Source organism: Myotis lucifugus, unplaced genomic scaffold, assembly GCF_000147115.1.
Source record: "Myotis lucifugus unplaced genomic scaffold, Myoluc2.0 scaffold_86, whole genome shotgun sequence".
In the NCBI taxonomy this organism is placed as follows: domain Eukaryota; kingdom Metazoa; phylum Chordata; class Mammalia; order Chiroptera; family Vespertilionidae; genus Myotis; species Myotis lucifugus.
Genome location: NW_005871134.1, coordinates 421,515 through 443,899, shown reverse-complemented (window position 1 = coordinate 443,899; position 22,385 = coordinate 421,515). Strand labels below are relative to the sequence as shown.

At 56.2% G+C, this 22,385-nt stretch overlaps 1 protein-coding gene across 1 annotated transcript in view; it reads left to right on the top strand.

Annotated features, from left to right (window-relative positions):
• The window catches only part of LOC102430842 (olfactory guanylyl cyclase GC-D-like), a 30,895-nt gene that overhangs the window by 5,992 nt on the left and 2,518 nt on the right, over nt 1-22,385 (top strand). The window contains 14 exon segments of the mRNA XM_023755922.1: nt 951-1,057; nt 1,958-2,054; nt 2,139-2,264; nt 3,447-3,527; nt 5,478-5,654; nt 5,912-6,068; nt 6,351-6,500; nt 9,816-9,964; nt 11,520-11,683; nt 12,132-12,324; nt 16,694-16,868; nt 17,684-17,782; nt 18,609-18,703; nt 20,328-20,413. Coding sequence (XP_023611690.1) covers nt 951-1,057; nt 1,958-2,054; nt 2,139-2,264; nt 3,447-3,527; nt 5,478-5,654; nt 5,912-6,068; nt 6,351-6,500; nt 9,816-9,964; nt 11,520-11,683; nt 12,132-12,324; nt 16,694-16,868; nt 17,684-17,782; nt 18,609-18,703; nt 20,328-20,413 — 1,856 coding nt within the window.

Sequence of the window (22,385 nt, the reverse complement as noted above, 5' to 3'; positions counted from 1 at the left end):
CCACCCATCCATCCATCCATCCATCCATCCACCCACCCACCCATCCATCCATCCATCCATCCATCCATCCATCCATTCATCCATCCATCCATCCATCCATCCATCCATCCATCTATCCATCCACCCATTTATCCATCCATCCATCCATCCATCCATCCATCCATCCATCCATCCGTCACTCATTAAGGCTCTCCATGTGGACAGTCAGGTCAGTCCTGTGAGGTGCAGGAACAGGTACGAAGAAGAGACTTGGCACTCTGTAGAGAAGATCGAACCAACAGTTGTGAAGTGCAGGGAAGGTTAGCAAGGCCTCTCCCTCCGCTGAGAAGGGCTAAAACACTCACAGAGCACATGGTCCCAGGCAGCTGCTTTTCATCCAACTCCTGACATCAGGGCTCGAGATTCAGATTCAGTGTGAGGAGGACTCTTCTGACAGTCAACGTGAATGACAATGGCGCTGACTGCCAGAACAAGTAGTGAGCAGCCCGTTGTGAAGGGCATGTAAGAAGAAGTAGGATAACGGACAGGGATACACAGTTTTAACTCAGCACCTGCCGTGTCCAGGCCCTGTGTTAGCAGCCAGGGACCCTGAGATGACTAAGACACAGGCCCTACTGTCCAGCTGCTCTCAGTCCAGTGAAAAGAGACCTGACATCGGCAGACAAGAGGCCATAGTGTGATCAGGACTATGATGGGGTCTGAGCAGGGTGCTCCTGGCCAAGGCAGGGTGCCTGAGGTGAGAACCCAGACAGCAACACTGGAATCAATCTCTGTGTGTGATGATCTGGCCACAGATAGGAATTTCCTAATTGGGGGCCATTCTGAACCTCACCCCTGGGAGGCGGTGGGCAGAGGTTTGTGTCCCCATTCCCCAGAGGGGACCAAGAAGCAGTGCAGGAGCTGCGTGAGGGGCTGTACTCCTTGTGAGGTTGTTATTGTTATGACTCACGTCTGCCCTCTCCTCCCCTCCAGGTACGCAGCCCCCGGGCAGCTTCCTCGCTCTGGCCCTGGCCTGTGTCGTGGTGCTAGCGGGTGGGGCCCTCACTTGCCTCATCAGGTGAGACTGTGTGCCTGAGCCTGGCACTGCCCCTCTGTGCCCCTAGCCCAGCCGTGGGCAAACTACGGCCCGCAGGCAGGATCCGGCCCGTTTGAAATGAATAAAACTAAAAAAAAAAAAAAAAAAGACCGTACCCTTTTATGTAATGATGTTTACTTTGAATTTATATTAGTTCACACAAACACTCCATCCATGCTTTTGTTCCGGCCCTCCGGTCCAGTTTAAGAACCTATTGTGGCCCTCGAGTCAAAAAGTTTGCCCACCCCTGCCCTAGCCCCTCCGGGCCTCCCTCCTGTGGGCAGAGCTCTGGCAATCTGCAGGAGGCTTTCCCATCATCTGTTCCCAGGACCTCAGGATGGGCCCTGGCACTCCTGTCCATCCTAGAGCCCCTGCCAGACTCTGTGGAGTCCGGAGGGTGCTCCTGAGGAGGCCCGTGGGAGACTTGGGGAAGAAGCCTGGGCCTCACACAAGACCCCGTCCTCCCGAGTTTCTCGCCAAGCACCTGTGCAGGGGGCTTGGCCAGGACGACCTTCAGCTTTGGAAACAGTTCTTTTCTGTATCTCAAGAACGCCCTTGTTTCCCTGAAGCCTCAAGCACCACACCCAGGAAGGGGCAGCCCCCTCTCCAGGCCGCACCCAGGCTCTGGCTGCCCCTGAGGCCTCCAGGCGATGTGGGAACACTGAGGCCGAGACCAGCAGGCACATCAGGAGGGAGTCCAGCTCTGAGCTGGGCTGAGGGGCCTCTGAAGCCGGCACTGCCTGGTGGGCCCCCTCTCAGCCCAGCGGGGACTGCTGGGGAGGCAGGAAAGGAAACGGAGAGAGGATAGGTGAGGGCTCTGGGTTGGAGGCAGGAGTGACGCTCGTGCCAGCCCCTCTGCCCTGCACTCTCTCTCCCCTCCAGACTGGGCGTCCGGCAGCTGCAGCTGGTGCGGGGGCCTCACGGGATCCTGCTGACAGCCCGGGAGCTGGCCTTCATCCATCCACCTCTAAGCAGTCAGGTGGGTGGGCCAGGCGCTGGGCTGGGTGCGCACGCAGGGGACTGAGGCCCCGGCTCAGCTTTTGACCGTGTCTGCCCCCTCCAGAGGCTGCATACGGACAGGGATAGTGCGAGTGAATCAAGAAGTGCGGCAGATGGTGGGAGCCTGAGGTCGGTGGCCCAGGGGTCAGCCAGGAGCCCCCAGGAGCCTACCAACGTGGCCCTGTACCAGGTGGGAGCCTCTGCCACGCCCATGCCCAGACCTGGGGATGGGAGAAGCCTCTCGGGTCCCTATGCCCCACCCTAATCACTGGATGGGAAACTGAGGCCTGAAGAAGGGCAGTGACTTTCCTGGGTCCCTTAGCAAGTGGGCGTCAGGGCTAGGACTGGGAAGCAGGACTCCCAGCTCCCGTCCGGCATGGCTGGTGATCCACCAGCCACGTGGGCAACAGCTAGTTCCTGGGCACTGTCAGCGGTGGGTCCACCCCAGGGCTCTCTCAGCACCGGGGCCAGCCCAGGCCGCACGCCTGCCTGCTCCGGTGACGGCCAGTGAGATCCTGGTCCCTGAGACCCTGACTTGTGGGGGCAGCACCAGCCCAGGACAGCCACTCCTTCTCCCAGCTGGCAGGGAGGCTGGGAGGTCAGAGGTGAGACCGGGAGATTCTGAGGTCGCTGAGGACACTTGGATTTCTCAGGTGCTGTGTCCCCAAAGGCAGCAGCTCATTGAGGCTCCGCTTCCCTCTCCCTGGCTCACGCTCCACGAGCGGCTAATGGTTTCTGCAGGAAGGAACATGTGGCTCTTGCTCCTTTTCTACCTTCTCCTTGGGGAATTCCATCCCTTTTTCTTTTCTGCTGAAAGGAGGCTTTAAAGATGCACAAAGCACTTTTGTTTGCTTCTCCAAGTTGGCCCTCAGTGAGGTTGAGGAGGCAGGAAGGCCTCGCTGAGAGGGAGAGAGGGCTGAGGGGACAGCTCTGGGCTGGAGGCCTCTGCCTCTGCCCCTGCCCTGGAGTCCCTGGGTCACAGAGCCCCTCACTTCCAGGGTTTGGGGTGTCTGAGGCCCTGCAGAGTAAAACTGACCTTGGGGCCAGGCGCTAACGCCTTGATATCCGCCATCTCGTCAGCCTTGCATCAGAATTGAAACGTGAAGCTCAGAGATATGCAGTCACCTGCCCAAGGTCACAGGGCTTGAAAGTGGTGGAGTTAGGACAGGAACTTGAGTCTGTGAGCCAAGCCGGGCCCCCGGCTCCTCCCCAGGGCCACAGCCAAAGTCCAGCTATTGTGTCCCCTGGCCTCGGAGCACACAGAAAGAACACATTTATGGGGGAAAGCTCAGGCTGAGAGAGGCTGAGGGTCCGCCCGAGGTCACACAGCTGGGAACTAGCAGCAGCTGAACTCGTGTTCCTCCTTGAGCAGGGGGAGTGGGTGCGGCTGAAGACGTTTGAAGCTGGCATGGCTCCGGAGCTGCGGCCCAGCTGCCTCCGCCTCCTGAGAAAGGTAGGGCTGCAGAGGGCCTGGAGGGGGGCTGGGGACGGGGTGCCGTCAGGAGACCCTGTTGGTCTGGAAGGAAGTCCTCCTATTCGCACCATCGCCACCACATTGCCAACACGTCCATCGCAGTTATACACCCTCACCGTCACCATCACTCACCAGCATCCCAAAGTCATGCCACCACCTTCATGTGATCATCGCCATGACCACCAGGGTCACGTTCCCATCAGTATCACCACCTGTGTGCATTCAGCACCATCAAAGGGCCTCATCCTGTACCTGCCGTCCCTCCACCCACCCACCCGTTTATTCACTATTTATTGAGCACCAACTCTGCCAAGCTGTGTTCTGGGTTTGGAGGATACAGCCATGGAGAAGAGACAGGATCCCTTTCAGCCACTTATCATCATTAATCACATAAGTCCCTTCACCCCTGAGATTGTCACCACCCTGAGAGGCTGGGGGATGGAGATGAGCCCGGGATCTGAGTCAGGAAGAGCCCAGGTGGAATCCTGCCCTCACGGGACTCTTAGCTTTCCTGTAGAATGGAGCTAATAAAACCGCCCCAGGGGAGCTCCGAGGATGGGAGAGAAAATACGAAAAAACCTAGCAATGTCCTGCCAAGTGGTGCAGCTTTGATAAATTGTGAATTTTATTATTATTCCCAACATCTGAAATTAGGTTTGTAGAGACTAAGTGGCTGGAGGTGAGGCATTTCAGCGGGCATCTTGTAGCCAATGGGCATAGATGTCCCCTAGAAGAAAAGGCTCAATGGTGGTCAAATGAGTTTGGAAATTGCTTGCGTGAGCGATAGGCCTTCTCAGGATTCCTAACATGCTGTTCTTGCTATCTATGCCTGTGTAACAATTTACCCCCAAATATACTGGCTTAAAGCAGCCACTAAAATACTCCCCCAAATTATTGTATAATATCTTACAATTTTGTGGGTAGGAAATTTGGGCAGGGCTCGGCTAAACAATTTTTCTAGGGCCTCTCCATGTGGTCTCTCTAGCGTGGTGACTCTGGGTAGAGGGACTTCTTGTGGCCATTCAGGGCTCCACCAGACAGGAAATAGAAGCTGTCAGTCTTCTGAGACCCAGACCTGAAACTCCCGGACCACTGCCACCATGTCCTATTGGTCCCAGTGTCACAGAGCCCGCTCAGACTCAAGGGGGAGGGCACAGAGGCCCCACCTCCTGATGGCAGGGATGTCAAAGGATCTGAGGCCATTCTTACCTCCTCACATCTATAATAATAAAAGCATAATATGCTAATTAGACTGACAGCCGAACGACCTTCTGGATGTCCTTCCAGACGACCTTCTGGACAAAGCCAGGGCTGCGAGGGCCGAGCCCCTTGCACGAATTTCGTGCATCGGGCCTCTAGTGTGTTAATATGCGTGTGAATCTCTAAGGGGGAGAGTGTCCAGCTCCCCTTCTCTTAGTTGATCCCTGAACTGTGTTTGTGAGGAGGGACTTCCTAGGCAAGGGTTCCACCTGTTTTGCTTGAGCAAATGCTAGCCTCGCAGGGTGGGTTCAAGCTCTCTGGCCTGTTGGGCAGCCACCAGGGAGGCTGCTTTCTGCTCAGCCCTGGTCCCCTCTGCACCTTTTCTTCTCCTTATCGGTCACTGAGTCTTGGGGTTTTCAGGTTCATGGTGCCACTTAGGTTGGGAAACCGGCTTAGATCCCTGTACCATGGAACTGGTTACAGCTCATTCACTTATTCATCTATTGTGTTTTCACTCACTTACTCATCCATCCATCCATCCATCCATCCATCCACCCACCCACCCACCCATCCATTTATCCTCCGCTTATCATGCATCCATCATCCATCTGTCCATCCACCATGTCTGATGCCTCTCTATGCTCAGCTCTGTGCTGATGAACTGAGTCCGGGTGTGCATTTCACCCGGCCCAACCCCCGGGGGCTCCACAATGCTCATTTCCCTGGCAGATGCGAGAGCTGCGGCATGAGAACGTTGCCACCTGCCTGGGGTTCTTCTTGGCCCCTGGGGTGAGTGCCCTGGTGCTGGAGCACTGTGCCCGGGGCAGCCTGGAGGACCTGCTGCGGAATGAGGCTCTGCGGCTGGACTGGACCTTCCAGGCCTCCCTGCTGCTGGATTTGATTCGTGTGAGAACCTCCCCTGGGCCTGGAACTGCGGGGGGGGGGGGGGGGTGAGGGGGGGGGAGCAATGGGGAAGGGAGGGAGATAAGATGCTCAGACTTCCCAGTCCCGGGCTCTCTTCAGTTTGTCTGAGACGAGTCTGAATACTGTGGCAAAGGGCGAGGGAGGCAGGAAGGGTTTCTGGGGTCCGTGGGAATTCTGATAGGACCAGGGTCCCCTTCGCTCGCCACAGGCCTAATGGGCCCCCATTCTGTCCACCCCAGGGCGTGCGGTATCTGCACCATCAGCATTTCCCCCACGGCCGCCTCAAGTCCCGAAACTGCGTGGTGGACGAGCGCTTTGTGCTGAAGGTCACTGACCACGGCTACGCAGGGCTCCTGGACGCTCGGCGGGCTCCCCGCCCGCGCCCCGCCCCGGAAGGTCAGCTCACGGGTGGGCAGCTGGTTCTGAGGCCGCTGTTTAAATCGGGTGCTTGTGAGGCAGGGGAGAGGGCGAGCTCTCCAGTGCTCCAGCCTCCGTGTCGGGTGCCCTGGCGGCTGTCGTCCCTGAGCCGCGGGCCCCTCGCTGCGAATGGGGAGGAACCCGGCTCCTCCCGCGGCTGAAGGGGGAAGGCGGTGACACCCCATGTGGGAAATGCTGCCCAGCTCAGCCCAGCTTGGGTGGTTCGAGGGGACATGGTGGGGCCCTGCCCTGTGATTGCAGACCTGCTGTGGACAGCTCCGGAGCTGCTGCGGGGGCCCCGGGGGCCCGGGCGGGGCACCCTCCGAGGAGACGTCTTTAGCGTTGGCATCATCCTGCAGGAGGTTCTGACTCGAGGCCCACCCTACGGCTCCTCGGGGCTCTCGGCGGAAGGTACAGCATCCTCCTCCCCCCGTGGTCAGGGAGCTCCGTGACACCACGAAATTCGGGCCTGAAAATAACCACACAGACACACTTGCCTGTTTGGCCACCAAGCGTTGGGTTTCTTTGGCTTAAGCCAGGCAGCCTTCAGCAACTCTGCCAACATGGCAGCTGACCGGTTCCAGGGCTAAAGACACTGGTTTCTGGGTGAAAGCCCCACCCCTTCCAGCCTCTCCCAGGTCATTGCCGAGTGTGCAATGCTCAGGCGGAGCACCCCACTGCTCAGCACAGACTTTGTGTCATTACTGACCTCGGTTCTTCCCCAGCTGTAGCATTTCCTTACTGTGTGGCCTTTCACAAATCACTCACCCTCTCTGAGCTCAGCTATCTCCCCTTTAAAACGGGAATCAAACTTAAGATGTGCCAGACACAGCCGGCCCATGTCTGATGTGGCCAGGCTGCTCGGTCTTGGGGGCTTGGTTCTCTGCTGGGGTGGGAGTGGGGGGGCTCCTTCCAGAGCATCTCTGTGCCCACACTTTGGGGCGCACAGGAGAATCACCACACCTTCCCCACTGTCTCCTGGTCTTAGACATTTTCTCTCCTCTGACCCCAGTGCCAGGGCCCAACTTCAGAAATGTTTCCTCTCCTCCGTGTTCTCTGTCAGGGCTGCCTGGACTCCAGGCTGCTCTTCCAGTTGTCCCCCAGCTGCCTCCACCCAGTCCCAGGGGCCCGTCCCCACAGGGACCCTGGCATCTCGGCCCGAAGTGCAGGGCAGTGGTGGAGCCGAGCCCACCATCCCGTGTTCTCCCCCACCCCCCTCCAGTGGATAATCTGTGACTCACAAGGAGGCCGGCCGCTTCCTTTCTCCACCAGAGCGCTGCTCAGTGAATAATGAGCATTCCAGGCCCCAAATTTATGAGGTGGAGGAATGGGAAGGAGGGGGGTTCATCAGGCCATTTGTTCAACATTCCTCAGCTGTCCCTCCACCCCCCGCCCCATCTGCACTGATAGAGGGAAGACCAGCCAGATGGGGCCCCCAAGCCATGCTGCCAGTGCAGGACCCTTCCGGCCGGGGCTCCATCTGCCTTAGGCACAGGGACCAGGCTTGGAACCCCATGGCCACCCTTGGGTTGGGCTGTGAGACCAGGGTCTGCTACTTCCTGGGGTACTTTTCCTGATCATAGGGAGTAAAATGTTAAGCGCACAGGCATACAGTGTTAGGGGTCACCCACCTAAGCCCCGCTCCACACCAAGTCACCTCATGAGTTGGAGTAAATCCCTTTCAGACTCTGAGCCTCAGTTTCTTCCTCTGTAAAATGGGAGCGTCATGCCTGCCGCCCAGAGTAGCTGTGAGGATTCGGTGAAATACTTTAGACAAAGTGCCTGGCTCCCAGTAAAAATCTGCCTGGGTAGTTTCAGGGTTGTGCTAATGAGGCTCTCAGGTTCTCTCCTGATTCTCCCACTTGGACACAGACCCTGTTAGAAATAGCATCTTTTTAAGATCCTGTCTGTGTGAGGCACTTGGGAGGTGGGTAAGTGCGCTCTTTTCAGAGATAGTTAAGTGAGGCTCAGAGAGGAGACTTCTCAGTGGGAAGCAGTGGGTCTGGGATTTGGGCAAAAGTTCCCTGACCCACGCTCAGTGCTTTTGCCCTAAAATCTCTCGGTGTCATCCACGGAGCATCTCCCCACGGAGCTGGATGTGCAGCAGGGCCCGTCAATCCTGGTGACGCATGGGGTGAGGACAGCGGGCCTGCCCAGTGCGGGAACACGAGACCCCGCCCGGCCGGGGCCAGGGGTTCCCAGCAGGTCACCTTAGGACCTCATTCCAATGTCAGAAAAGGCTGGAGCCTCACATGCTACTATCTGACTTTTAATATCCGCCGGCTGAGAGAATACCCAATGACAAGATCTGCTCTGAACTCAGCAACACTTGGAAATGGATTTGTACTTGAGCCATCACAGCACCAGCTGAGTACTTTTGAAAACGTGTTGTACATGTGCACGCAATGCATTATTGGTTCCATCTGCTCACACCCCTTTGTGAGCTCACCGCGCTTCCAGACCCTGCACTCAGAGGCCCTCGGGTCTGAGGCCGCAGGCTGGGAACCTCTGGGCGGAAGGAGGAAATCGCGCAGGTCACGAGGGGATCCGGCCCGGTTCTGGAGTCTACTTTTAAGAGGCCCTGTGGCTGTGGGCGACTTAGGAACCTCAGTTTCCCTGTCTGTAAAATGGGACAGTGATGCAGGCACTGCGCCCAGCAAGGAGGCCAACAAAGAGATGGGGAGGGGAGTGAAATCCAGAAAGACGCTCCTCCTCACTGGCTCCCAGGATGCCCTCGTCCCACCAGGAGAGGAGGGTCTCCGCAGAGGAGATTAATCAGCGCTGCCCGGAAACAGCCCTCGCAGGTCTGTGCTGTTCTTACGCCCCTGTGAGGAAACTGAGGCTCAGAGAGGTGATGTAACTTGTAGAGAACGTAAACGGATAATGTCGACATTCCCTCCTGCTCCGATGGAAGCCTGAACGTGTGCCCAGCCCCTCTTGCTCCAGCGTCCTTGAATTTCTCAGCTCCCCGGGCTCCCCAGCAGCTTCCTGAGGTTCTTTCCACCCATCGTCAGGTGGAGAAACCAAGGCACCGAGTGATGCCAACAGGCAGAGCCAGAGCTAGAACACCGATCCATCTGACCTCAACTTAGTCTGGCGGCCTTATCACATGGAGGGGGACAGGAAGGTCCACGGCGGGGCTGTCTTGGGAAAATGATGATGATGACGGTGGTGATGATGATGAAGATACTGATCAGACAGTTTTGCTTTGCACTTGTGAGGAGTTGGCACCAGAGGGTCTCCAGGAGGCAGGGCTGGTGAAAAGAGCCGGGTGGCCATCACTGGCAACAGAGCAGCAACACTTGATTCAGCATCTGGGGGTGGGGAGAGCCTGCTGGGTGCCAGGCACCTAACCTCTACCATCGCGTCCCTCAGCACCCCCCTCAAGAAGGCAATTAAGCTCTTTTCACAGATGGGGAGACGGAGGCTCAGAGACGTCACCACCTTGTCCACCATCTCACAGACCAAGAATTTAAAGCCCACCCTGAAGTAGACCTTTTCTCTGAGACCCTGTCCCTAGCCACACCCAGGGCGGACCCAGGAAAGAGTCCCGGGTCCACCGACTACCATGCCTTGGGGCCCAGAGCAGGGGCCAAGGAGCACCTTCAAGGCCCGATTCCACCCCCCAACCCCCAGGCCTACCCTGCTCTCCCTCTCAGGCCCCCAGGCCCCTCCCACAGCCCTCCTGGGGACCTCGGGGCCACCACCACATGGTGTTAATTGCAGAAATCATCAGAAAGGTGGCATCACCCCCTCCCCTGTGCCGGCCGCTGGTGTCCCCTGACCACGGGCCGCCCGAGTGCATCCAACTGATGGAGCAGTGCTGGGAAGAGGCTCCGGAGGACAGACCCAGCCTGGACCAGATCTACACCCAGGTCAGTGCTCCCGGGAGGAGCAGAGTGCTCATAAGAAATGGCTGATCAATGCACCTCACTTTGCCCAGTGGGAACCCCACACTATGCCTGGGGCCTAGAAAGGGGGCAGCAGGCCAGCACAGTAACCCTGAGGGGCCTGAGGTACAGCCTCTGAGTGCCTTCCTGAGCGCCACACCCCACACTGTGCTCCGCTTACTTCATTTAATCCTCGTCATCATTCTCCGAAGAAGCATTGTTATTATCTGGGCTTTACAGAGAGAAACCGAGGCACAGAGAAGTGAGGGGACTTTCCCAAGGTAACTGAGGGAGTGACAGCTGGCCTGGAGTCCAAGCCCAGGTTTGCCTGTCTGCAGACCTGGCACTGGGAACCCCGACCCTATACTGGGCCTCCTGGCACCGGGGCAGAGAGGCTGTTGGTGGCTGTGGTGGCAGCACTGGCTCCCTGCGGAGTGAGTGGGGGATGTGAGGGGCACTGGGGCCCCCAGGCCTGCCCTGGGGACTGCAGAAGGAGGGGTGAGGCAAGTCTGTACGAGCCTGTGAGGCAGTGGAGTGTGTGGGCCTGCCTGCACCGGCTAATGGCTCCCACGGGGCCAACCCATCAAGCCTGAGGTGAGACCTTTGTGCCTCCCCTTCCCACCCCACCCCCTCTCCAGCCGCAGCAGAACACTGTCCAGGAGAGGCTGTGAGGTTGTTGACCGTACGGTTTGTAACCACACATGGATGTCCTCACAGGAGATCAAAGGGAGGTACTTCTCTCTGCTCAGGGCCAGCAGTAGGCGTGTTTCTCTTGAGAAACTAGTTTAATGCCCCATTGTCTCGTGGACTCCACGGATCATACAATCTCTATTTTCCTCTTTGCCTTGTCGCTAGGAAGCTCATATCTAAACTTGGGACCAAATTCTAGTGCGCATTTTGCACACAGATCTCAATGCTAAATTAGCTTAAAAAGAATTTTATTCTTCTTTGTTCCCAGTGTCCTTATATATTTATTATTTTATTTTGTGGCATTGCTTTATTTTTCTTAGTACTTAAAATTTTTTGGAGCATAGAGAGAAATCGAGAGGTAGAAACAGATTAGTATATAAATAAGCTACATATATTCTTTCTACCTACCTATCTGCCATGTATTTATCCACTTATCCATTCATACATCATATCCACCCATCCATCTAGTATCCATCCATCCATCCATCCATCCATCCATCCGTCATCCATCTTTGAGAAGAACAAGGAGCGCCTTTTCCGCAGGGTTGTTGTAAGAACCAATGCAGCAGGGCCAGCGTTGGTTAACGGTAGTGCCCTGCTGAGCCTGGGCTCCTTTGCAAAGTCCTTTCTGCCCACCTCACACAGAACTAACCCAGTCGCCTCCCAGCCGTCTGTGTTTTCCCTCAGCGGAGCTGCCACCCCCTGTCTATTCCATATCTGGTCCCCACCAGTCCGTTTCCTCCAGGCAGGGACTGTGTCTGGCTCATTCCTGCGAACCAGACTGTGAACAAGCTGCGGGCTGAGTGTGTTGCCCTTCGTGGATGAGTTGGGAATTTTATTCCATCTTCAGTTCAAAAGCATCAACCACGGCAAGAAGACCAGCGTTGCCGACTCCATGCTGCGGAGGTTGGAGAAGTATTCCCAGAACCTTGAGGGCCTGATCCAGGCGCGGACTGAGGAGCTGGAGCTGGAGAGGCAGAAGACGGAACGGCTGCTCTCTCAGATGCTCCCGCCGTGAGTGGCCCCTTAGGACCCGGTTGTGCTTCTAGCCGCGGTGGCTCTGAGCCTGGGACTGGAACATAGTAGGTGCTCAGTAAACCTGGGTTCGATGAATTCATTCAATCCATTCATTGTTTATTTATCCAACAGATGTTCTCAGAGCCCTTACATGTGCTAGGCACTGTGCTGGGCACGCGGGTTTGGAATTTCTGCTACCTCGCTAGCTCTCTTTGGAGCCAAGGAGAGGGTATAATGTCCCCTGTCTCACTTCAGAAAAAGTAATGTCCAGAGAGGGACAGGCATTCGCTGGAGGGCAGCCAGAACATCAGCAGACCTGTCCCAGATCTCCTAACCCTCAACGCGGGATTTCCTCCAAAATATCCCCCCCCCACCCCCACTTACCTCCAGACTGTGGGAAGGGGATCCTTCTACCCTGTGGCTCTGATCCATCCCATCCCTCCAGTTCTGTGGCCGAAGCTCTGAAAACTGGGGCGACTGTGGAGCCGGAGTACTTTGACCATGTTACCATATACTTCAGTGACATCGTGGGTTTCACCACCATCTCAGCCCTGAGTGAGCCCATGGAGGTGGTGGGCCTGCTCAATGACCTCTACACGCTGTTCGATGCCGTTCTGGGCAACCATGACGTGTACAAGGTGAGAGAGTACCAGGAGGCTGGCATTCCATCTCTCCTTCCTTTGCCACTATGTTGATGTCACACATTTACTTCCAGTCATTTCTTCATGTGTTTTGATCAGGTTGCTAATGCTGCATAACAAATAACCCCCCAAATCCAGGCATGTGAAATGATAAGTATTAATTGTTGCTCACAGGCCTATAGGTGAGCTGGAAAGTTCTCTGGACTCAGCTAGACTCAGTCATACATCTATGTCAGCTATGGATGAGACAGGAAGCTCTGTTGATCTTGGTTGGGCTCTCTCACATCTCTGGATCCTTGGCTGGGACAGCTCAGTTCTGGTCCACATGATCTCTCAGCCTCCAGCAGGCTAGCTGGGCAAGGGCAGATGAGGAGTCAGCTCCCGTGCCTGCCCTCAGGGAGCACTTGGTGCTGTAGGTAAACGAGGAAGGCAACCCACAGCGAAAGTGATGATCAGGGAGGCAGTGAAGGCTGAGAAGGCTTCCAGCCAGCCAGGGAGAGACATGCAGAACAAAGAGCAAGACAGGCTTCCTGGAGGAGGGGCTGCCTTCCTACCTTTGCTCACTCTGGGTGTGGTGGCTCCCGTCAGCAAGGGGGGAATGTGTACTACAGCTTGAGGCTTGAGAGAGTGGGCCTGGTGAGCGTGAAGGATGCTGACTGGGTTGTGATGGCTGGATATGAAGGGGGTCTGTGGTGGGAGTAAGTGGATGGGTGGGGGCCCTGGGGAGGGCAGCGGGGGCCTTAGCAGACCTGTCAAGACCCTTCATGATCTGTGCACCCCTTGATCCTGGCTTCAAATCCCAGCCTGGCCCCCAGCTTCATGTGGCTTTGGGCAAATGGCTTCCCCTCTCTGGGCCCCTGCTCTTTATCTGTAAAACAGAAATAATGACTCCAGTCCCAGAAAGGCGGGTGGGAGGAGGGCAGGGATTCCCAGATAATGGTTGGACCCTGTAGAAGGGCTCTGTAAACTGGGGAGAGCGTCCTGCCTCTCTGGGCCTGCTGTGGGGACTTTCCCGCCCCAACCCTGCCCTTTATTCTGATCCAGTTGCTGGGGGTCATGGGTCAGCTTCAGACACGGCAGAGGAGGTGGGGAGGGAGGTTCCAGGAAAGGGCCATACTCAAGCTCCACTGGCCCTAGCTTTCGATTGTGACTCCCCAGCCCCCTTCCAGCCATAGCCCTTCAAGGACACAGCGACAGGACAGGAAGGCCTTGGGGCTGAAGCCAGAGTGGAAAGGCTGCTTGGACAGGAAGCTTCAGGGGAGAGAACTAAGTGCTTGGGGTGCCAGGCAGTCTGCTGACAGCATTATGTACAGTATCCCAGACAACAATGACCAGCACTTATTGAGTGCTCGCTGTATACGGGACACTATTCTAAGTACTTTTTATGCATTAATCCATTTAACCATCATCATAATCTGTGAGGTAGGTACTGGTATTCATTTTCCTATTTTATAAATGAGGAAAATGAGATGATTAAACAGTTTGTCTAGTTACATATTCCCAGTGGCATATGACGCTGAAATTTGCACCTGGGTATTCTGGTCCCCAAACCCCCTTTTAGTGGGGCTCCCATCCCCGTGATATGGATGTCCTCAGGCTAAAGCCACAGGTTCCTGGTGGCCCACAAGGTCCTCCGGGAGCTGATCCGCCCACCTCCCCGGCTGCATCTCTGATCACTCCACCTCCACAGCCCTCTATATTCCTCACACATGCTTTGCTGTCTCTAGCCACTAGGCCTTTGCAGATGCTGTTCCCTCGCCCCGGAACGCTGCTCTCCCTCCTCTTTGCCTGGCTCCCTCTGGTCATCCTGGTCTCGGGTTAGCTTCCTTGGCATTCAGACATGGTTAGGAGCTCCGGTGTGACGCTCTCATAACTACCCTTGTAGAACAGCCACACTTCATGGTTCCAACCTAAACCCCTCTGTCCCCAGTGCCTGGCAATGCCCAGCACATGCCAGGCCCTCAAGAAATATGTGTTAGCTGGATGAGTTGCTCATGGAGGCCCGGAGGAGAAGTGACTTGCCCGAGGTCACACAGCTGGTAGGCGGCAGAGCCAGGACAGGAATCTGCAATGTCCACCACCTCCACCACCTGGCTCTGTCCACTGCACCACACTGCCCAACCTGGATGCGGAGACCTGAGCCGCGGACATTCCGAGGATGCAGCTTCCCTCCTGTTCCCTGTTCAGGACCCCACGCTCTGGCCCCAGTGGTGATTCTGAGGTGTCATCTCCTGTGTTGGCTGAATTCCCCTCTTGCCTCCAGAGCCGCCCTGGCCCCACGGCCCCAGGGAAAGATTCCTCATCTCATCTGTCTGGCCTTGCTGAGCCCTGCAGCTTTGATCTGCCCTGAGTCACCCCTGGCCCGTCTCTTCCTCCCCTGCTAATCTCTTCTCACACATGTGTCCCTCCCAGCTCTGAATCATGCCTTCTGATCTACTCTGAACTCTGGCCAAGAGGTCTGCATCTTTCTGGCAGAGTGAAATGACATAAAACAAGGCCCGCACACCCCTCCAGATGTGGGGGACCAGGAGGCCCGTTCCTCACGGCGTACGAGCCCGTCTCTCATCACTCACGCCATCTGCCTTGGTTTCCCCGCGCCCCCCAGCAGGATCTGGTTACGGCTCTTTAATCCGGTCTGAGTTGGGAGGCAGCCAGGCGATCGTTTCCTGGTTCCATGGGGGTCTGTGATTCCCTCCCCACACGCGCTGAGTGAGCGCTTTTATGGACGGAACTCCAGAGCAGAGCCCACGTGGGCTGCCCCAGGGGGTGAGTCTGGCCCCAGCCATACTGCCTGCCAAGTGACCCTGGACAAATCACTTCACCCCTCTGAGCCTCAAGCTCCCATTTATAAACAGACATGAAAGTGTCTACGGCTTACAGTTGTTCTGCGGACTAAGTCATGTCATTCATTCACCAGCACAATGAAGCCTGTAGCGCGGGAGGAGGGGCACCGGCACTGGTTAAGCATCTACCGAGGGCGGCCCTGCCTAGGGATTGTCACAGGGCCTAGGGATTGTCACAGGGCCTCTCGTTTGACCCTTGCAGTGCTCCTCAGAGGGACGGGCCATTCTCCCTCCTCAGAGAGGCAAGTGACTCGCCCAAGGTCACTCAGCAAGCCAGGGTGGAGTTAGAATTTGCATCTGTTTGTTCGTATGGAAACCATTGCTCTCATCTCTCCCCCAGCTGTGTTCTGCCATCTTTAAAAGGACCACCACTATGTGCTCATGGCCCTCCCTTGCAGCCATGACCTAAGCTCCAACTAAGTCTTTGCGGGATGGTCTTTATGAGTCTGAGTTCCTAGTGAGCGAGCCTGTGCCTGGTCATCTTTCTGCCGCTGGGGCTGTAGGGTGATTGCTGATTTCACCACACTCTCCCTTCCGGTCAGCCGCAGGCAGGTGGAGGGCTAGAGGTCAGCTTTAGCGGTTTGGAGAATGTGGTCTGGATGTGTGGCCAACCTGGGGCTTTCTACTGTTCCTCTTCCCCAGTCAGGGCCTTGGGTCACCCATCTGAGGCCATGCTGGTCCCCAGAGCAGGTGCACTGTCCCTGAGTCGAAGCTGCACACCTGGAGGGCTGGGGGGGGGGGGTCAAGCAGCAGGTCTCCTGGGCTGCCTATGGGAGGCAGGACTCGGCCCAGACACATGAGCTAACCAGGTGCAGGGCAGGACCAAAGGGAAATGCCACACAGCAGGCAGATCCTCACTCCTCAAAAGAATAGGTAGACTTTAAACTCCCTCCCGATTCTGAGATTCTGTGACTCTATCTTCTCCAAACTCATTAGCCAAGGAAATGCTGCTGCTGCTGCTGCTGGAGACTGAAGTCTCCATTCATTGAGCATCCTTGATGAGCCTCACTCTTTAAATACTTTATCTTTATTGTGCATTCCACACGAGAGGAAATAGGCTCACAGAGGTGAAGGGGGCTGCCCAAGGTGAATAGCAGAACCAGGGTTTGAACCCACATCTATCCGATTCCAAAATCGACATCCTTTTCAGTACATGCTGGAAGGCCAATGGGGTTTGGAAAATAGGATAATATTCAATGTACACGTGCTCTTCTCCAGACCAAGCCCTGATCTGCCGCCGTGGCATCGTGCAGAGGGGCACCCAGTCTGCACCAAGGAGCTCATGGCCTGGAGTCAGAGGAGACGGGACAGGCCTGGTGTCCTGCCATTCAGACAAAGGCGATCTGAAATGTGCAGACCCAAGCGGTGCTAGCGTGTCTGGAGGGAGAGGCAGGCAGAGAGGGCCCTGAGGGCCACAGACCAGAGGGGTCGTCATGGGCTCCCGAGAGGCGGCCTGGTGTGGGATGTGGGCAGACGGGGGAGAGCGGGTTCTCGGGCTGCAGTGTGAAGGCTGTGATTTCTAGGTAGAGACCATCGGGGACGCCTACATGGTAGCATCGGGGCTACCCCGGCGCAACGGGAGCCGGCACGCGGCCGAGATTGCCAACATGGCCCTGGACATCCTCAGCTCCGTGGGCGACTTCCGGATGAGGCACGCGCCCGATGTGCCCATTTGCATCAGGGCTGGCCTGCACTCAGGTATGCGCTGGGGGCCGTGGGGGTGATGGACCAGTCTCCCAGCCCTGCCTGGGGTACAGGCCGAGGCAACCCCAATGACGTGCTTCTGGAATTCAGAGAGTCTAAAACTCCATAATAGAGAGAAAATTTACATTTCTTTTTTCTCTTCTATTATTTTAAGGTTCTAGAATGTTATAAATCACAGAATCCATGTTTAGATTCACACATTTTTTTTTTTGTCTCAGCATCTGTCAGGAGCATCTAAGTCCCATGCTGAGGAGCTGATAGTCTGATGGAAAAGGCAGGACAGAGACCTTCTGTGGTCATGCAAACAACTAAATGTTTGCTGGGATGGGTCTGGGAGAGACCTCAGAGCCTCTGACACCTCCTTCTCGTGCCCCCATTCCTTCCTCCTTGGCACCTGCTGTTCCCTGCTGACTCATTCTCTCATCCCTCATCCGTCAAGACAGCTCATGCACCACCTCCTTTAGGAAGTCCTCCAGCCTGAGTCAGAGTTCCCCCTCTGGGTCGGCACCGTCCTGGTGCTTCCTTTTCACAGCATTGATCACAGTTCCTACATCGCCCCACACTGAGCTGGGAGCTCCCCGAGAGCAGAGTCTGGCTTCGATTGATCTGTGTCCCCCTATCCCCATCCCGGAGCTTGACACAGATGTCATCTCCTCTCCAGATAGCGTCATCCTTACCCGCCCTCCCCCAGCTGGAGCCCAGAATGCGGGGTGGGGACGACAGTCGAGGCAGGGAAGGGAAAGGCTGTCGTAGGGACTTCTCTGTGGTCCAGGACCTGCTGGAGCTCACTGAGTGCATTTGGGTTCCAGGGCCCTGCGTGGCGGGGGTCGTGGGTCTCACCATGCCGCGGTACTGCCTCTTCGGGGACACTGTTAACACTGCATCTCGGATGGAGTCCACGGGGCTGCGTGAGTGTCCCCTATTTCTATCCTGCCAGGCAAGGGCTCTGCCTCAATGACCACTGCAGCCGGGCTGTTTGAAACATGCTTCGTAACCAAATCACCACGTGGTGGCAGCGTACCCTCGTTGTTTGTAAAGCAGCTGCAAGGAGATGACGTATGTCACTGGTTCTTTTAACTTTCCACGAGGTTTTTGTGACGACTCATGAGAAAATGAGCAGATAAAACAATGACTCAAGAGGTAGGAAACCTAGGCCCTAGCCCCGACTGCAACTGGTTTGCTTAGGGTCCTTGAGCAAAATGCTCTTCCTCTGGGTCTTGGTTTCCCCACTTTTACAGTGAGGAGACCCCCCTCTAATTGTTAAAATGCCACTTTAGGGTCCTCCTGGCAGCAGGGGCCACTCTGCGGTTTGGTTAGAGCAGCCCTGGCCTCTGCTTCCGGCCATGCAGCCTGTGTGCTCCACACGGTCACTCAGTGCCCATCCCGCATAACCAGACGTGGCGGCCCTACTGCGGAGGCCTGGTTTTGAAAGAGAAAAACTGCTCATATGCTCTGCCTCAGCTTCATCGACTTCCCTACATGTGGAAATTATGTTCTTAGAGGTTCTGACTTCATCTTGGGTTCCTCCTAACATTCAATCTATGTAATGTGCTTTGCTTCGAGGCCTCTATTTTAGGGACCAACTACCCACTAAGGGACAGAAGAGCCAGGCAAAGGGTATCGCAGGAATCAGAATTGTGGGTATTACAGGCTAGAACAGGCACTCAATGACTTCACCAAACACTAGGTATGCTGCCACCAGTTGGTGACATGAATTCCTACCTTCCTTCTCAGCATACAGAATTCACGTCAGCGGAAGCACTGTCCAGACACTGCTCAGCCTGGACGAGGGCTACAAAATTGACATCAGAGGCCAGACTGAGCTGAAGGTAAGAAACTATTTCCATGAATTGGTGAGAATAGTTCCCAAAGGTCCAGTTTCTGTGGGCAGCAGGTGGGAGTCTCATCTGACGGATGTGGCTGAAGGAAATGCCTGCCTGGTGTTGGGACGGGGCTGATCACCTTCACATGTTCTCTCCACTCCCCAAATTCTAAGGAAACATTTCTTGCTTGAGCCACCCCCTCATTTGTCTCCTCATGAGAAGGACTAGAGCAAAGAAGTTACTTCTATAGATGATCTACCTGGGGAGCATGCTGGTACACAGCATACATTTATGTATTATTACTCACAGCAATAATGAAATGGGGGTCACTGTCCCCATTTGTAGTTGAGGAAATTAAATGAGAGAGCCAAAGGGACTTGTCCAAAGTCTCATAGCTTGGATGCCAGGTCTGGTGGCTGAAAGCCAGTGCTTTCTCCATAGCACTGTTGGGCTCCTACTCATCCCTCAGAACACTAACATAGACATCACCTCTCACTGAAGCCCGCCCTAATCCAGGAATGCTCTTCTTCCTTTCCCCAGCAGTGACTATCAGGCTTTGGCTGTGCACCCACCAGTCTAAAGACCAGCCGTCTGCTGTTGTGGGTGTGATATTGTGTTGTACTTGCCCATGAGCACCTCAAAGGCAGAGACAGCTCTGTAACCTCTGCATTCTTTTATAATGTGATGTTCATGAAATGGTACAGCATTCCTATGAATGATTTTTCTTCCTACCCCACCTCCTCTTTCCCCCAATTCCTTGGCTAGAGTCAGGCCTGGTGGGGAGACTAGAGCAGCCTAGGCATTTAAACCCCCAGGGCTGCGACCAGGCCTCAGAATTTGGGTGCTCCAGGGGATTCGCTGCATTATGCTGTGGAATGTTAGAGTAGGAGGGTGCAGCTCAGAGAGGGGCAGTGACTTGTCCATGGTCACACAGCCTGAGGGGGCTGACAATGTGGAATCCTTTGCCCTGGAGGCTGAGATGATGATGGGAGAGTGAGCTGGAGTAAGTCAGGGCAGGTGTGTCTTGTTTGGCGGAATGGGCACTGGGTGACCTGAGGAACAGAGGCACTGATGATAGAAGGGGATGCCGAGAGGGAATACGGAGGGCAGCAAGCCACCCTCAGGTTCTTCAGGCTGGTCTGGGGGCTCCAGGGGGCAATACCCTTCTCTGTGCCAGGGTGGGGTACGGAACCTCTAGACCAGCCCTGACCCCAGTGCCCCTCATGCCCCCTCCTAGCCTCCAGGCAGCGGCAACCCCATTTCAGGGGAGGCCACCAAGTCCTTCAGTAGTTGGGGGAGAATCCCAGGTCCTAGAAGCCTGGCATCTTAGCATTCCAGATCTGCTGGGTCATAGAATTCACGATTTATCATTTATTTTTCTGACAGATAAATATTAACTCATTTCATCCACACAGCAACTTTGTGAGGTATTAGGGCAACCGAGGCACAGAGAGGTGAAGTAAGTCGGCCAATGTCACACAGCTAGCAAGTGAAAGAGCCAGGATTTGGACCCAGACAGTCTGCCTCCAGGCTCCAGGCTGCCCGCCCCCAGGCTGCTGGGAGGGGTGCCTCTCTCTGCCTTGCTCTCTGCTTGAGGAGGTGGCTCAGCCCTCTTTCCGGTCTTTTCCAGGGCAAGGGCGTGGAGGAGACCTATTGGCTGACGGGGAAGGCAGGCTTCCCCAGACCCCTCCCCACACCTCTGGACATCAAACCTGAGTGAGTAAGAGGAATTTCCCCAGAAGCTTGGCCTTTTTGTGTGCGAACTTTGGTATTTGTTACTTTTCTGATCATCGAGGTCTTACCCGTGTCGTGTGTAAAACTTGGAAAATACAGAATTCTTTAACGATTACATCATCGCCATCTCCCCACTCCTGAGAGACAGCACTGCTAGCAGGTAGGCACAGTCCTGCTGCCTGTATCTGAGGCGCTCGTGGAGGAGGAGATCACGCTGCCTCGGTGACTCCTCACTGGGATCTGTGCTCTCAGCTCACGCCCCCAGGTCCTCTGTGTGGGTCAGAGCACTTTACAAACACACTCGTGGTGACAGCCTCCGGACGGCCGCCTGTGGGGGCGCCACGACTAGCTCAACCTTTCTCTGGTCGCTGGGCATGGAGAATCTCCCCGTTCTGAGCTGGGCACAGGCAGTGCGCTGGGCACTTGTCTCCATTCAGATGATTTCTGCGGAGACTGGAGGGCAAGGTCACAGGGGCTGCCAGTTGCTGAGAATTATAGTTTCCTATAAACAAGAAGGTCCCCTGGGGGCCCACAGTCATCCCACCAGTGGGGAGGCGGAGCCTGGGGATGGGCAGAGCCGGCCAGGGTCCCCCAGCATGACCACATCACAGCTCCCCGACCAGTTTTTCCGTTGTCAGCACTTCCCGCTGGCTCCTCAGCTCTTCCAGGCGGCCCCTCCATCGCTCAAAGGGGAGGAATGTGTGGGACACACCTGGGCTTCCCGGGAGAGGCCAGCACTCAGCAGCCCAGGCTACACAGCGGGCGGATGGGTGTGGACGGGGTGACTGGCAGGGAGCCGGCTGCAGCAGCCACTTCCTTTCCACTCTGCCGTCAGGGCGCCCCCAGGCCTCTGGACCCCCAGGAACCAGAGGACAGGAACTGACCCCATCCAACTCCCAGTGCCCTCCCCAGTGGGGTCCAGCGAGGCAGGGAGGGGGCAGGGCATGGATGGGCACACGCTGACATATGCAGAAGCTGCCAGGTGTACAGAGCACAGATGTGCCCACTTTATAAGGGCACGCCAGCCTCCTGGGTGCAGAGCCGGCTTACGCTCACAGAGAGGCCTCCAGGCCCGGGGCCTTCAGCCTGCAGGACGTCTCTGTGGGGGCGGTTCCTGGGGCGGCAGCGTGGTGTGAGGATGGCTCCGGGACTGGACTGTTTGTGCGGCCTGGGCAGGTCCCTGTCCTCGCTGTACCTTTCCATGTGCCACAGCAGCCTTGGCTCGCCCACCCCCCGGAGCTCGGTGTGGCCCTGTGTGCCCTTTCCCTACCCTCTAGGTCAGCGGTTCTCAACCTGTGGGTCGAGACCCCTTTGGGGGTGGAACGACCCTTTCACAGGGGTCGCCTAAGACCATCGGAAAACACATGTATAATTACATATTGTTTTTGTGATGAATCACTGTGCTTTAATTATGTCCAATTTGTAACAATGAAATTGGGGGTCACCGCAACATGAGGAGCTGTATTAAAGGGTCGCGGCTTTAGGAAGGTTGAGAACCACTGGTCTAGGTCCTCGAGTCCCACTCACCTCTCTGCCCCTCGAAGGGCAGGACGTCCTCTGACCTCACAGGCCTCCGTTCCCACCCCGCTTCTCGCCTCCACTCGGAGCTGCGCTTCTCAGAAGGCCCGTCTGCTGATGCCTCACTTCCTCACCTCCCACTCCCCGCCCAGCCCCCGCAGTCTGACTTCCACCCCCACCCGCCGGAACGCTCTGTGAAGGTCACCTGCACCCATGTCACTAGGTCTGTGGGCAGGTTTTAGGTTCTCACTGACATTTTCCCTTCCCCTCCCGCTTCCTAGAAACGGACTCCAGCCCCCTCCGCACTCCGCTGTGCTCTGACCTCTGCAACTCATCCCCCCGGGCTCCTCCCCTCTGCCCAGCCCTGCAATGCCCGGATGCACAGGGTCTTCCCTGGGCTGTCTGTCCCTCCAGATCCGAGGATAGGGGAGGTGGG